The sequence below is a fragment of the Hyaena hyaena genome, unplaced genomic scaffold (assembly GCF_003009895.1).
Source record: "Hyaena hyaena isolate Hyena2069 unplaced genomic scaffold, ASM300989v1 scaffold_618, whole genome shotgun sequence".
Classification (NCBI taxonomy): domain Eukaryota; kingdom Metazoa; phylum Chordata; class Mammalia; order Carnivora; family Hyaenidae; genus Hyaena; species Hyaena hyaena.
Window position 1 is genome coordinate 776,620 of NW_024081250.1, and position 16,440 is coordinate 793,059.

Below are 16,440 nucleotides of genomic sequence, written 5' to 3' on the forward strand. Positions count from 1 at the left end.
GAGACAGCCTGAGCAGGAGAGGGTCAGAGAGAGAGGGAGTCACAGACTGAAACAGGCTCCAGGCTCTGAGCTGGCAGTCAGCACAGAGCCCGACGCGGGGCTCGAACCCACGAACCGCGAGACCATGACCTAAGCAAAAGTCGGACGCTCAACCGACTAAGCCACCCAGGCGCCCCAAAACTAGGTAGAATTTTTAAAGCAGGACTCTTGGTCCATTCTCTTCGTTTGCCAAATGAGAATAATGACATCCAGAAAAGACAAGTGACTTGCCAAAGGCCCAATAGCCAGAAAGCTAGGTCCCTAGGTCACTTATGATGCCACAGGCCTACTGGGAGCTGCTATTTTTTTTCTCTGCTGGTTTCTCCCTTCAGAGATGCTTTTAAAGTCTTTCCACATGCCAGCTGTGTGTGTATTCTGAGCAAAGATTCTGCTTGAAGTAATCTTGTTAAATTCCTTCTTCGTCCTTATTCAATTGTACCACCTCTTTTTTACAGGTAAAACACACTTTTCAGTCTGAAAGGAAAGGGACAGAGAAGTAAAGAATTCTTTGAGCATTTATTATATATCAGGATTTTCTCACATCTTCATTCATTTTAACATTCTCCGCAACCCTAGGCAGGCTGGAATCATGGTTCCATTTCACAGATGGGAAAGCTGGAGCTCAGAGAAGCAGTAAGCAGCAGAGCCAGATTATCAATTTCCTTAAATAATCTAAGTTTCTCCTCTTTGGAATCTTCTCAGTTCAACAAAAGAAAACCAGAATAGAATAAATTGTGCAGCGTTAAGCTTTTTAAAAATGAACTTACTGTTGTTTTTCCTAAATAATAATTCCTGATCATTCCTATGTAATGAATAGACATTATTGCAAATAAAAAATTTAGAGGTGAAAAAAGAAGAAAAAATCCTTTAAAACACCTCATCCAGAATTAGTGTCAACATTTTGTTTGACATTATTTTCCTCAAGCTTTTACTCTACATTGATAAATGTATCTTCTTTACATAGTAAGAATGTTAAGTCTCCAAATACTATAAACCTTAGAACCACATCTCCTGGGGCACCTGGGTGGCTCAATCGGTTGAGAATCTGACTTCAGCTCAGGTCATGATCTCATGGTTTGTGGGTTCAGGCCCCACATCAGGCTCTGTGGTGGCAGCTCAGAGCCTAGAGCCTGCTTGGGATTCTGTGTCTCCCTCTCTGCCCTTCCAAGCTCATGCTCTGCCTCTGTCTCAAAAATAAAAATTAAAAAGAAAATACATCACCTGATTGGATATTTTTTAGTTCTGTTTGTATTTTTAATTTTTAAGTAATCAAAGTTTCATATCCTTTCCTTTGAAATATCTTTATTTTTGAATAGTTTTATTGATATATATATATAAAATTTATCCTTTTAAATGTGCAATTCAGTGGTTTGTGCAACCAACACCAACACCACTATCTTATTCCACAGTATTTCTACACCAAAAGCCCTGTACCCACTGGCAGTCACTCCTTTTTCTCCTCTCCCCCATCTCCTAATAACCATTAGTCTACTTGCTATTTCTATAGATATATCTATAACAGACATTTCATATAAATGGAATCATGTAATATGTGGCTTTATGCACAGGTTTCTTTCATTTAGCATAATGTTTTCAAGGTTCACCCAGGTTATAGCATATATCAGTATTTCATTTCTTTTCATGGCCAAATAATATTCCACTATAGGTGTATACCATATTTTGTTTCTTCATATAGGATAATGGACATTTGGATTTCGTTTTAGCATTTTGGCTATTATCAATAATGGTGTGTGAGCACTGGTGTACAGTACAGGATTTTACACATGTTTTCAGTTTGGTCAGGTGTACCCTAAGGAGAATTACTGAGTCATACAGCAACTACATTTAACATTTTAAGTAACTGCCAAATCGTTTTCCGAAATGGACTGAAACATTTTACATGCCCACCATCAATATAGGAGAGTATGATTTTTCCCCATCCTCCCCAACACTTGTTACTATCAGTCTTTTTTTTAATTTTAGCCATACTAATGGGGGATAAGTTGTATCTAATGGAGAGTTTGATTTGCATTTTCTGTTGGAACATTTTTTTGTGTGTTTTTATTGCCCATTTGTATGTGTTCACTGGAAAAAATGTCTATTCAAATCCTTTGCTCGATTTTTAAAAGATTATTTGTCTTTTTTACCAGTGATTTTTTTCTTCCTTTTATTTTTTTTAAGTTTATTTATTTATTTTGAGAGAGAGAGTGAGTGTGTGTGTGAACAGGAGAGGAACAGAGAAGGGGAGACAGAGAATCCTAAGCAGGCTCTGAGCTTATAGTACAGAGCCTGACTCAGGAGCTGGATCCCACTACCACAAGATAATGATCTGAGGCAAAACCAAGAGTCGGAGGCTCATCCAACTGAGCTCCCCAGCTGCCCCATCCTCCTTTATTTTTAAATGAAATTTTTAATTAAAGTATATTACACATAAGAAAGTAGCCAAATCATAGGTTTTCAGCATGATGAATTATGCCAAAGTAAACACACCTGGGCACATGCAGACCAGATCATGGAATAAAATACTCCTTACACTCCAGAAGCATCCTTCATGTTCCCTACCAGTCTCCAAACCCCATCATGCCTCCAGATTATCCACTTTCCAGATATCTAACACTATTCATTACTTCTATTTTTGGAACGCATGCATATAAACAGAATTATATTATATCTGTTCTTTTGTGTCTGGCTTCTTTCAGCACTGTTTTGGGGGTATTGAATTATGCTGTTATATGAAGCAATAGCTTGGTACTTCTCATTGCCGTACAGTATTTCATTGCACGAACATTTCACTATCCACTCCACTGTTGATACCTATTTCACTTTTTCAAGTTTTTTGTTATTCCACATCTAGTTATGTTTTGAATCTTCTGTTTAAATTGAGTCTCATACCACCATTGTTATATTTGCTCCAGATATTTTGGGGTTTTTAATACCATCATAAATGATACTGCTTTCAAATTTTCATTCCACAAATGTTTGTTACTGGCATGCAGAAATATGATTCATTTTTAAGTACTAACTAGCTATCTGGCTAAGTTCATTTATTAATCTAATTGTTTATATATGAATTCATTGAGATTTTTTACATACATAATTATGGTGCCTGTGAATAAAAGTAATTTTATTTCTTCAATTATAATTCTTATACTTAGGATGTCCAGAACATTATAGAAGTGAGAGTAAGGGGCAGTTTTGTCTTATTTTTTATATCATAAGGAAAGCTTTCAACATTTTATCATTAGATATGATGTGGATCATAGTTTTCTTATAGCTGTTTCTTGTTAAATTAAGAAAATCCTTGGGGCGCCTGGGTGGCTCAGTCGATTAAGTGCCCAACTTTGGCTCAGGTCATGATCTCACAGATCATGGGTTCGAGTGCCGCGTCAGACTGTGCTGACCGCAGGCTCTGTGCTGACAGCTAGCTCAGAGCCTGGAGCCTGCTTCAGATCTGTGTCTCCCTCTCTCTCGACCGTCCCCTGCTCACTCTGTCTCTTTCTCTCCCTCTCTCACAAATTAAAAAAAAGAAAATCCTCTCCTTCTAATCTGAGTTTGATAAAAAGCAATTTTTCTTTTTTACATGGATGGATGTTGTATTCATCAAATACTTTCTCTGCAGTTATTGAAATTACATTTATTTTTCTCCTTTATCCTATTAATGTAGTAAATAACATTGAATGGGGTGCCTGTGTGGCTCTGTTGGTTAGGTGTCCAACTATTGATTTCAGCTCAGGTCATAATTTCACAGTTGGTGAAATCAAGCCCCATGACAGGCTCTGTGCTAATAGTGCAGAGCCTGCTTGGGATTTTCTCTCCCTCTCCCCCTCCCTCTCCCTCTCCCTCTCCCTGAAAATAAACATTCAAAAAATTAAATAACATTGACTGATATCCAAATATTTGTCCAACCTTGCACTCTTAGAATAAGCAGAACTTAATCAGGTCCTTTAACTGTCACTGGGTTCAGTTCAGTAGGATATTTTGCATCCACATTTATGAAAGAGATTGCTTATAATTTTCCTTTTATGTAATGACTTTGCTGGTTACTGATATCAAGGTTACAGTGGCCTCATAAGATAAAATGGGAAATGTTCCCTCTTCTTCTAGTCTCTGGAATAGTTTCTGTACAACTAATGTAATTTTTTCTTCAAATCTCAAATGTTTAGTAAAGTTCACTGAACAAGCCACCTGGGCCTGAAGGTTTTTATGTTTGGTTTGGTTTTTGGATTTGAGCTTTTTTTTTTTTTTTTCTGATTGTTTGTTTGTTTTGCTTTGTGTGTGTGTGCTAAGATTTTAAATACAGAATCCTTTTCTTTAATATATAGGACTACTCAGATATTCTATTTTTCTCATGCAGTTTTGACAAGTTCTGTTTTTATAAAAACTTACCTAAAATTTCGACTTTATTATAATATTGTTAATAAAATCCTCTCATTTTTTTAATGTCAATAAGACTGATAGTGATGCCCTCTTTCAATCATGATATTGGCTATTTTCCCCAGTGATTCTAACCAAGATTTATTATCGATGTTCATCTCTTCAAAGGATCAGTGTTTGGCTTTGGTGTTCCCCTCCAGTATATGTCTCGTTTCTATTTCATTCATTTTGGCCTTTTTATTATTTCTTTTCTCCTACTTTCTTTTGGTTTTATTTGACCTTCTATTGTTTTTTTTTTTTTAACTTAAAAAATCTTGTCTCAACCAAACTAAATGACCTGCTCTTCCCCATATACTCTTCATACTTTCCAGTCTCCTTGCTTTTGCTCATACAGTTCCCACTGTTTATAACCATACCCTTCCCCTTTTCAAAATCATGCCAACTTTTCAAGGCTCAAATGCTACCTCTTCCAGGAATCATTCTCTGCTCCTCTCTCATTTGATATCCTCTGAGCTCCTGCAGCACATTTTGTCATTCATAGGTCATTATTTAAATCCTGGCTCATATCCTTCCTTCCATTAGCCCCTTAAAAACTCAGTGCTCTGGGTACCTTGCAGACTTAGTCAGTGGAGCGTGCAACTCTTGATCTTGGGGTTGTGAGTTCAAGCCCCAAGTTGTGAATAAAGATTACTTAAAAAAAATAATAATAAGTTTAAGGAGCACCTTGGTGGCTCAGAAGGTTACGTGTCAACTTCAGCTCAGGTCATGATCTCAAGGTTCATGAATTCAAGCTCCGAATCTGGCTCTGCACTGATAGCCTAGAGCCTGCTTCAGATTCTCTATTTTCCTCTCTCTCTCTGCCCTTCCCCTGCTTGCTCACTTGCTCTCTCTCTCTCTCATAAATAAATAGACATTTCAAAATAAATTAATAAATTTGGGGCAACTGGGTAGCTCAGTCAGTTGAAGCTTCAGTTGGGGGTTGTGATCTCAGATTGTGGGTTTGAGCCATGCATTGGGCTCTTTGTTCATAGCTCAGAGCCTGGAGCCTGCTTCAGATTCTGTGTGTGTGTCTCTCTGCCCCTCCCCCGCTTATATATTCTCTCTCTCTCTCTCTCATACACACAAAAATAAACATATAAAAGTAAATTAATTTTAAAAATATTTTAAATGAATGCTTAATTTTTCTGAAAGGTCCACATGGTGTTGTGTACAAAACAGTAACTCAGTAAACACAGGTATTTGTGATTCAACTTCAGGAGTTACATTCACACAAATGAAACCTGTTCATAGCAGGAATTACTGACTGGCAACTCAAATATTCAAACACATCATAAGAAGAGTTTGGGCAAAAAAGGGAAAGAAGTCTCATCTTTTTTTTTTAAGTCTTCCTTGCTTCCAAATAACAACTATATGTCATCCAGAGCTAACATTTAACTTGACATTTTGCTTTTTCTGGCTATCACTTAAAACCCACATTTTTTCCCTTATTTAAGGAAAATAGTTAAATGGAGCAAAGTTTTTTTTAAGTTGAAAGATGAGAAGATGAAGAAATTTCTCAAGAAAAAAAAATAAGCTAAAGGATAATTTCTGGTATCATAAATGGACAGTGCAAATCAAAAACACAGGGCTCTGCAAGTTTGAATGAGTTATGTTCCAACTGTTATAAAGACTTTAGGACAAGACTAAAAACTCAAGGGGGAAACCTTTGGAAAAGCTGCCACTACCTTCTCCATGTTCCAGTGCATATCTTCCATGCCTAGTGGAAATGAAACATCTGAATTGGACCAAATATCAGAATATTTTTTAAAAGAAATTTAACACAACTGCAGATTAGCTTCACCCCATGCAGAAGACCAGCAGTCACCTGCCTAATAAGCAGAAAGATAAGTCTTGGTCCTTAGTTTAAATATCAAAAGATCAACCTCACCACTGGAGTTTAGCACCTAAATTCAAAGTCATTCTTTGATCAACAGCACAACTACAAATCACCAATTTAGTCAAGCTCAAGGGGAATTGCTGAATGCTCATTTTCCATACAGAAGCCTCATGAGGACAAATATTACTGAAGTAGAACCATTACAACATACAAATACCTGGCTGGTCATGTGACTGGAAAGCTAAATATCCACAATCCTCACTTCAGTTACCACAGAAATACTGTCACCCAGTGACATTATGCCCTTAGCTTCTTAATCCACTTTAGATAATAAGTTCACCAGATCAAATACATTTTCTGCAACTTTTACTAAAGCCCTTAATGTTACTCACTTAGTTCCCATTTGATAAATTCTGCTGAAGTTAGTGTTAGTATAAAGTTTGTTTTTCTTGATGAATGAGTGCCATTTAATTTAGTAAGCAAATAAGAACTATAAGGTTTTGTGCATTTTCTTTTTAGTCTTGGCGGTTAAGTTTCAAGTGAAGTTTATGTTCCAACTCAGTAATTATCATTATTCAGGGACTGGTTTCTTTTTTTTTTGCATTTTTTTAAAACACAACTTTCTCCCTATCCTTTCCTTTCGTGATTGTTATAGCTGCTGCCGCCATCTTGCTCAGACAGGCAGACTGGGGCTGTCTGAAAATGAGTTTATATGAAGGAAGCCAAACTACAAAATGGAATGAGAGAAAATAGGATCCATTAACATCTTTTGAGTCCCTGGATCAAGCTATGCCTGAAGCAATACTTTGCTTTCTCCAGTTGAGTGAGCCGCTAAACTTCCTTTTGGCTTTAGCCATTTTGAATTAGATTTTCATTCACTTGGAAGTTCTAGCTAACAAATAAAACAATTTTAAGGTTATCTGACAAGTACCATTATTACTGTAATTCATTTTCTTAAAAATAAACTGGATACAGTTTTATGAATGAATGAAAGAAAGTGAAATTCTTTATGTCATGTCAAATTTATAAAAGTAGGTTAAAACATTCTATCAAAGGAATTAAGAGCACAGAGGGGAAAAAAAGAGGGAAAAAGGTTTTCACTACCCTTTTTATTGACAGTTCTCCATAAGAGCAGAGAAGAGGAGCTTAGGAAAGAATCTTCAGACACAAAAGCAAGAAAAGGAGGAGAAGTGCACCATCTATAAGAAAACTAATTTCTCACAGAAACACACACAGTGTCCTAGTGCAAACCTGGAACATACCTGCCAGAGCAAATCAGGATCAAAGTTAAAACTTGGAGCTCCCTGCAAGAAGATAAATCACAAATAACCTCATTCATTTTGTTTCCTTTCATTTTCATTCAGGTGACTTTATCCCCCCTGGCTCTACTGGCTACAGTAGATGTGATGGCTGCAAGAGAATTATTCCCACTTTGATGCTGGCAGATGGCCCTCAATGCTTTTCCACAGAGACACATTTTCACAACTGTATAAGTCTCCTTATACAGAGGGGCATGTACAGATATCCTAGAACTACCAGACCCTACTTCAAAAACTGCGTGAATTAGGGCAAAGTTTCACAAATTTTCACTATAAACAACTTTCTCAAGTTGATGCAAAGTGTATATGCGGAAAAAATTAGGGGTGAGAAGTTCACCCTCAGTTTCTCTAAGAAGCAAGGGACTAATAGAGGTAATTTGTTAGTTTTAATTCATGTCATCTCCCTGAAACTCCAGGTGAATTTTCTCTAGGAAAATTCCTTTTAACCTTGGATTTTGCCAAGGCACTATGTGACACCAATGATTAACCAAAGGTGTTTAAGTTCAAACACAACAGCATCTCGACTTCCACCCATGAAGTTTAATGGTGAGTTATATTTGACAGTCAACCCTAAGGTTTGTAAAATATGGGTTTCTAATATTCCCTACAATTTCACAGGGATGTAATACAGACAATCAGATGAGATCACAGCCTCTGTCACAAGATACACACATGGCTGAAAAGGTGACCCTCTACCATCTGCCTCCCTAACTCAATTTATGTACGGTAAGTATAGATACTAATGGGACCCAGACTTCTCCACTGACAAAACAGAAGGCAGTGCTTTGTAAATTAATATGCATCCAAAAAAACAGAAAAGCTCCTGGCTCAATGTCCTGACAAGTATATTGATCATCATTTGTCCTAAAAACGTGTTCAATAAGCCAGCATTATGGGCATCCATAAAAGAAAAACTCCAGACTCAATTTACTAATAATATATGAACGTGGATTTGCCCTAAAAATCATGTTTTTATGCCTTCCCATGTAGACAGCATAAGTGAGTGTATTTATTTACTATTTTTAGTGTTTTCAAATAAAATATATGATACTAGAAATAGCAGAAATTAAAAAGATTTTCTACTTCTAAAAGTCACCAAAAATTATTAATTGTCTGAATAGAGACCTTTATAAAGACAATGTCCAATGCCCTGGAGAGATGTCATTCCTGCTTTCTCCAAAGATTCCTGGAATTCACTCTTTAAAAAAAAAAAAAAAAAAAAAAAAAAAAAAAAAAAAAAAAAAAAAANAAAAAAAAAAAAAAAAAAAAAAAAAAAAAAAAAAAAAAAAAAAAAAAAAAAAGATACTTTGGAAATAGATTCTATATACATCCTCTTTTCCATTAGTAACTGTGCCAGAGACCAGAGTGGTAGGCATGCAGGTAGGTGGAAGAAAGATTGAATGACCCTTTGCAAAAAAAATAAAATATTTTCTCTTTTTTCTTTTCTTTTCTTTATTAAAAAAGAGAGAAAAAAAGAAAAAGCCCTACCCAAGTTTTAGGTTTGGTTCCAATGTAAAGTGAGGAAGAAATCTCAGTTATGAAACACTCCCCCACAAGTGTAGAATGATAAGTTTCTTTTCAAAACAAGTTCAAATTACATAAATTCAAAATGAATTGATGAGCCAAGATTAGCAAGTAATGTTCAATCTTATTGGCATTTGGTTCCTTTGATTTGTTTTTCAAAACAACTTGCTGCAAATGCATTATGAGTGTCGTAACTCATGTAACCCCACTTGGGGGACATACAGTTGTAAAGCAAATGTTCTACATTACGTCCACAAAAATTCACTTGGATGAAGACATTGTCATTGACAAAACACACACACACACACACAACAAAACAAAACAACCTTAAAAAATCCAAAGTCAGAATCATACATGTCAAAAATTCAATAGCTGGTGTTAATTTCTTTTTCCCCAGGACTTAGCAATTTTTTTGGCAGACAATTCAAAATCATCTGCTATAAAAGGCAGAAAAATCATTATCCTATCCTATCAGCAAGCTTCAGAGTTGTCTTGTGGGCTAATAGTGACCAGCAAACTCACAAGTGTTAAACTCAATATGGAATTATTAGACTGCAAACATCATGATATTTTTTCTTCAAGAAACAATTTAAATCAAGAATTATTTACTCTTCAGATAAACACTATTTGCTTCCCTCTGGCAAACACTGAAAGTAAAAACCCTTTATTTACATTTCTAGATACTAACAAAGCAATGGGTTTCATTTAGATCTGTTTCTTAGTCATACATCATGGCTTAGCCATCATCATTTATTTCATTATTCTTTAAATGCTCTAAATCCATCCAGGAGGATCTCTGATTCTTTTAAATAGCATATCTCTATGTTTCCACAGCTATGTTATGAGTATTTAATAAGTTATTATTACTTCCAGACTTGGTTAGGAGAAAATACTGGATTCCTGGGAAAATATTATTCTTTGAAAAGTATATTTTGCTGATAGCATAGTTTTAATCATTTAACCACTTCATTAAATGTAAGTCAACTTCTCTTTACCAAACCTTAAGGTGTCTTTTCATTGTAATGTGAATGAAAAGGGGAAAAATTATTCTAGCTTTAGAAATTTCCTTTTAAAGCACACTTTTTAAAATTTCTTTTTAAAACCTCCCCTAGAGTTGAAAGCATTGGCCATGCTCTGGAAATGAACCCACCTCCTTTCAGTTAAGGGATACTTGAGCCTTTATTCTTTTGCTCAGAAAAGGCATCCTAATTAAAGGGCCAATAAATTAAATATACCCAAGAAGGCAAAAAGATCCAACAGAAAAGCACCCACAGGCTGCCTAGAGAAAAACAGAAGGTTCATTTCAAGTGTTTATGCGAGGCACCATCAAGTTAGAACAAACTCCAGAGGCACAGCTTTTTTTTACAAATGTGAACAGCTCCTACCTTCATTTCAATGACAGTCTGGAGAGCCTTCGTCTTGGCTGGCTCCGGCTGAAGTTGGCTTCTTCGGTGCAATTCCTGGGGAGGAACACGATAGAAATAAGCCTGACGGTTCATCCTTCCGTTACACCATGACCTTTACACAGGTACCACAGAGCCCACTGGGTGCAGGTTTGCTGTGCACAGACATAAACAAGCCACAGGTGCCTCTTCCCCCACCCTCCTTAGCATCACTCCTGCCTGGAGCCTGCGTTCCAGTGAAAAGCTCCTGGCACATGCGCTATTTCTGAAACTTCCATCAATAATTAATGTCAACTGTGACAAAGCCAGCAAGTAATCATAGTCCAAATACTGTTCAACACTGGGGCTGTTGCCCAGCCATCAAATCATAATTTACTAAATTACATTACTCTGTGCTCCCAATACAAACACAGCATGGAAACGGAGGAAAGAAAATGACTAACGTGGTTACAAATCCACTGCACGCATGGCATTCTGCTACTGAGATAGGTTTGAAATGAGCAATTTAAAACCTTTTCAGTACAACTGTGTTACTTTTTGGAGTGAACTGATGTGATGAAACCCTGTGAATATCTTGCTTCCTAATTTACAGTTTCAGTCCTTGTTCAAAATCACATCTGTGTGTGATATGTTTATGAACTCACGATGCCAAGAAATTAAAATTGGCATTAATATCAACAATGTTAGAGAGGACACAAAAATGGTTAAAGCCAGATGCAGACCCAAGAACTTCTGGAATATGACAAATACAACTTTAGGTAAAAAGCAAACAACATAATTACAATTTTAACCTTGAAGGCTCACTTTTTTTATGCCTCTTCTCCAAAGAACAGTTTTGTCAAGACTTTGAAAGTTGCCTTGGCAGAAGAGATAAAGATAAGATTTGTTCATGTAACAACTTGGATGGAACTTGAGGGTGTTATGCTGAGCGAAGTAAGTCAGGCAGAGAAGGACAGATACCATATGTTTGCATGTATAGGTGGATTAGGAGGAACTTAACGGAGAACCATGAGGGGAGAAGAAGGGAGAAAATAGTTGGGGAGAGGGAGGGAGGCAAACCATGAGAGACTCTTGAATGCTGAGAACAAACAGGGCTGATAGGGGTGGGGGAGAGGCGAAGGCGGGTGATGGGCATGGAGAAGGGCACTTGTTGAGATGAGCACTGGGTGTTAAATGGGAACCAACTTAACAATAAACTATTTAAGGGAAGAAAGATAAGATTTGTTCAGTTTATGCTTTGATTTTCTTAGTAATAATTATCAATAGTTTTATGAAAGTAGGCAATGAGAGGAGTTAACAACAGTGCTCACATATGTTCGTGTTGCTGATAAAAGTCACCTATGGAGTAATTTCATAAGACTTATTTGCTTCCAGAAAAATCATTTAAATTCAAAATGAAGTAGATCTAGGCCTTCACATTCCACTGGGCCACAGACATTAAAAACAAAAAGCAAGCAAGCAAAAAACTACCTCAGGCTTTAGAGAGGAGAACCAACATGATTTCTAGCTTTTTCCAAGGAAAGGTATTGAAATTAACTCTCATTTTACCACTACCATCTACTATCATCACCATGTCATAAAGACAAAACATATTAATGTAAATATTGCCAGAAAAACAGAATCAAACAGTAAAAGATAATCCTTCCCAGGATAATAAAATATATCCCATTACATTGTTCTTATTTGCCAGTGGTCCAAAAAGACTTGGTCATGGACCATGGCACATGTCTAGGGACCAGCACTGGAGCATCACCACTACAGCTCTGGAATATAGCATATTTTCTTCCCAAAGTCATTACTGGCACAAACAGCAACCTTGTGCAAAACTACTTCTCAACTTCTAATTTGAGAAGAATCTGAATTAGTGCTTCCTAATTATTCAATGTAGTCTCACATTAAGACATTCTTTTCCCTAACATATCCTTGGATGACACAGAGTCAAATATTACCAAACCTATCTTATGAATAGAGACAGAAAGAGATCCTGTGTTTTTTTTGGAGACTCTGGTCTCAAATACCCCAGCAACACTGGTCATTTTTAGGCTGCATGGTAATGGCAGAGATTTCCAAAGGAATGACCTTAAAAGCAGCTTCCCTTCTGCATCTCCCTCTTCCCTCTCTGCCCCTCCTCCCCTCCCCTGTCTCTCTCAAAAAAAAAAAAAAAAATTAAAAACATTTAAAAATATTAAATAAATAAAAATAAAAGGGGCACCTGGGTAACTCAGTCAGTTGAGCAGCCAACTTCAGCTCAGGTTATGATCTCACAGTTTGTGGGTTTGAGCCCTGCATCAGGCTCTGTGCTGACAGCTCAGAGCCTGCTTTGGAGTCTGTATCTCCCTCTCCACCCCCCCTCAAAAATAAATTTTAAAAAATAAAATATTATATTATATATATTATTATTTTAAAAAGCTGCTTTCCTTTATTGAACATCTATAATGTCCCTAGCGCTACTTCTCTCTTTCAAACCTCAACGTTATGCTATGAAGAATCTAACCTCTGTGTGGTGAGTCCAGTGGGCTCCTGGTAAACATTTAACAACCAGCACCCACCACGGCCAACTTCAAAGTACCTAAGTGGTATCACTGAGTGCAATGTTGGGAAGAGAGACACAATAGCACTCCACTGTGTAGTATTTCTACCATATGGACAAACTAAATGTAATAACCTCAAGAACATAGATTACAGTAAAATGGAACAAAAAACAGAAAATTATGAGTTTTAATACAATGTCTTTTTGTAATTATTTTTAATGTTTGGATTTTTGTGTTTTGAGAGAGAGAGAGAGAGAGTGAGCGCATGAGCAGGGAAGGGGCAGAGAGAGGGAGAGACATAGAATCTGAAGCAGATTCCAGGCTCTGAGCTGTCAGCACAGAGGTCAATGCAGTGCTCAAACCATGAACCATGATATCATGGCCTGAGATGAAGTCAGACACTTAACTGACTGAGCCACCCAGGCATCCCTTAATACAATGTCTTAATGGTCAGTTTATATATTTAATTTGTAACATCAGCTGTTAGAACAGGTTTCCAATTTTAACTTTTGTGGAATAGTACAATCCAGTTCCAGCAATGGGTTTCACTGGGTGAAACACATAAGGAATTCAACCTCCAAAGACAGCTACTTAGCCCTCAATTTTACTTCCAAGATTGTTGGAGTACACTGGACCAAAAGAATTTCATAGATGAAAAAATGAACAGTAAGTCACCTGTCAGAGGTGCTCCATTGTAAGCAGCAGAAGAAATATACTTCACATGCCATCAATGCTGATACCATATGGCATCAAAAGCATCTTAATGAAAAAAGCTGAGAAACGAATTTATGGTAATTTCATACCATAGCCAAACCAAATTCCAGAAAAAAAAAAATCATACAAAATTTTGAGGAGAAAGGTTAAGCTTTCATAAAACAAGCAAAAATAATGAAGAAGCAACTAAGTAACACATAGAAAATAAAAACCATAGGGTAAAGGCATGTGCTGTTATAATTTCTGCTAAGCACAAAATCATTTTTAAGGGTAAACATGCAATAACAAAGCTAAACTTGTAGCAATAGTTTGCAAAAATGGAGAGTTTTCTTTGCTATAATTATACAAGTTTCATTATAATGTAAACCAGCTCAAAATCCAGATTGGGCCCTTATGCTCTGTGTCACTCCCTAAAATGTAAAATAAAATACAATCTCCAGTTACCTGAAAATTGCAATTTTCCTATCTTAACTACACTGTATTTCAGTCAATCCTGACTTCAGGTTTCTAAGGATCACCTTAATTCCTAAGATATCAGGTAAGTGAAGACTATAATCTACATGTAGAGATCATGCACTGTCTGAAAGTTTCATCTCAGATACTTCATCCATCTCTAAGATTTAGGATCCTTAAAAGCTTCACTCTGATTGTGGCAGAGTAGCAATTGCCCACCTAAGAAGATTTGTGCTCCTCCTCATAAAGTAGACTTGCTAGGAAGCACCACCACCACTGCCCCTGTATCAAGATGGCACCAAATGACTTATTTCTGGCCAGTAGGACATGAGCAGAGCTTAGGAACTCAACTTCCATAAAAACCTTTTACCCTGTCCTCAATTCTCCCTCTTTTCTTGTCTGCTGGTTAGAAGTACTCTAAGAACCAAAAAGATGGTAGAACCCCAAGATACAAGAAGTCTGGGTTCCTGAAATGCCATATAAAAAGGCCACTGAAGACCTATATGAGATGGTGATATGTGTGAAAAATAAACCTCTGTTAAGTTAGCCTCTGTGCTTTCAGGTTTTCTCTGCAAAGATTCCAGCCCGTCTCTGCCTTAACTAATACAATGGCTACAAGGAAAAATAATACCTAATTAGCCCTTTGTTGTTTGTTGCTGTTGAATCACAAAAGTTATTTTAATGTGTGAGTGCCTACCAAATTTGTCTAAGTTGACAGTAAGATGTGTTGGTTGCTGTGTGTTTCAACTATGCCTAACTGTCTGAAAGATCCACCCATTATGGAATAATCTTAACTAAAGAATTTCCCTAGAAGCATCTGATGTAGATATGACGGAATACAAGAGTTAACTTACTCTGGTAGTTTTTAAAGGGTAGTATTACATCAAGTACAGTGGACTTATACCTTTTCTGGGTCACTGATCTCTATAAGAATTAGATGGAAAGTATGGATTCTCTTTAAAAATGGGTACAAAAGCACATACAAACAAAATGGTGTGCATCATCTCAGCTGGGTCACAGGACCTGGCCCAGTACCTGGGAGTTCATCTCTGAACCAGACTATAGGCTAAAAAACACTGAGAAGAAAGAGCATTGTACGGGGAGTTGAGAGTCACAAGCCCACAGTCACAGCCTGAGACCTTGGGCACAACTCTTCCCTACTCTGAGCTACTGAAGGAGAAGTTCTATCTGGGTTTCTGAGAACACCAGATTTTTAATAGGCAGCTGACTCTGAAATGCTGGTCTCTAGCTGGAATTTCTAGTCACACTAATTCTCAGTTTTAAAAACAGAATAAAAATAAGAGAAAATTGGCAGCATTAAAACCTTTAATATGACACTGATATCCAGGTTATATATTTTCCTGTAATTTCATTACTCAGGTGGCCCTAGCTGGTCTAAAATGCCACCTGCTCCAGGTGACCAAGAAAGAAGTATACCAAGAACTCAGAATTTGAAACATGAAATCTCAAGTAGTTCATTAGGATAACATTTCTTGGGAGTTAATGAGAATCTAGAATCTAGTGAGTTAATGTGGATGGACACTAGCTTCCAAGAGGAGCCTGGCACAATAATGTTTGCACACACCATCTGCTTTCTTCAGCAGGAAAAAAACAAAAAAAACAAAAAAAAAAAACCACATCAAAACTTGACTTTCTATCCACTATTTTTATCTGACCTCTCCCCCTTACTGTCCTGGTAATCATAAACCACCCCAAATTTAGTGGTGTCAGACTACCACCATTTGATTATGTTCATGAATTCTAGATCATGAATTTATAAAGGATAGACTAGGGAAGGCTTTTTTCTAAAACATGATGTCAGGGGCTAAAAGAGCTGGGACTGGTGGATCCAATTCCAAGATCGCTTCTTCACTCATATATCTGGATATTGGCTGGAAGAAGACTTGAAAGCTGGGTTTAGCTAGATCTATCACTTATATATGGTGACACCTATATATGGCATCTCCATGTGACTTGGACTTCCTCCCAGCATGGCAGCATCAGGGTATCAACCTCTTACATTTAGGTCTAAAGATTCCAAGAACAAATATTCTAGCAAATAAGCCAAAGACTGCATGGCCTTTATTACCTAACCTTGGAAGTCCCACACCTCTGCCATGCTCTGTTGGTTGAAGCAGTTATGAGCCTGCTCAGATTCTAGGGAAAAGTGCCAGACTCTCAGGCCATATTTTTAAATTACCAATCTT

The 16,440-nt window shown here is 37.0% G+C and overlaps 1 protein-coding gene across 1 annotated transcript in view; it reads right to left on the reverse strand.

The window, feature by feature from the left end:
* Nucleotides 1-16,440, reverse strand: part of ERC2 (ELKS/RAB6-interacting/CAST family member 2) — a 903,427-nt gene that overhangs the window by 644,955 nt on the left and 242,032 nt on the right. Inside the window, exon 3 of the mRNA XM_039257435.1 lies at nt 10,518-10,592. Within this exon, the coding sequence (XP_039113366.1) occupies nt 10,518-10,592 (75 nt within the window). The remainder of the gene's footprint in view (nt 1-10,517; nt 10,593-16,440) is intronic.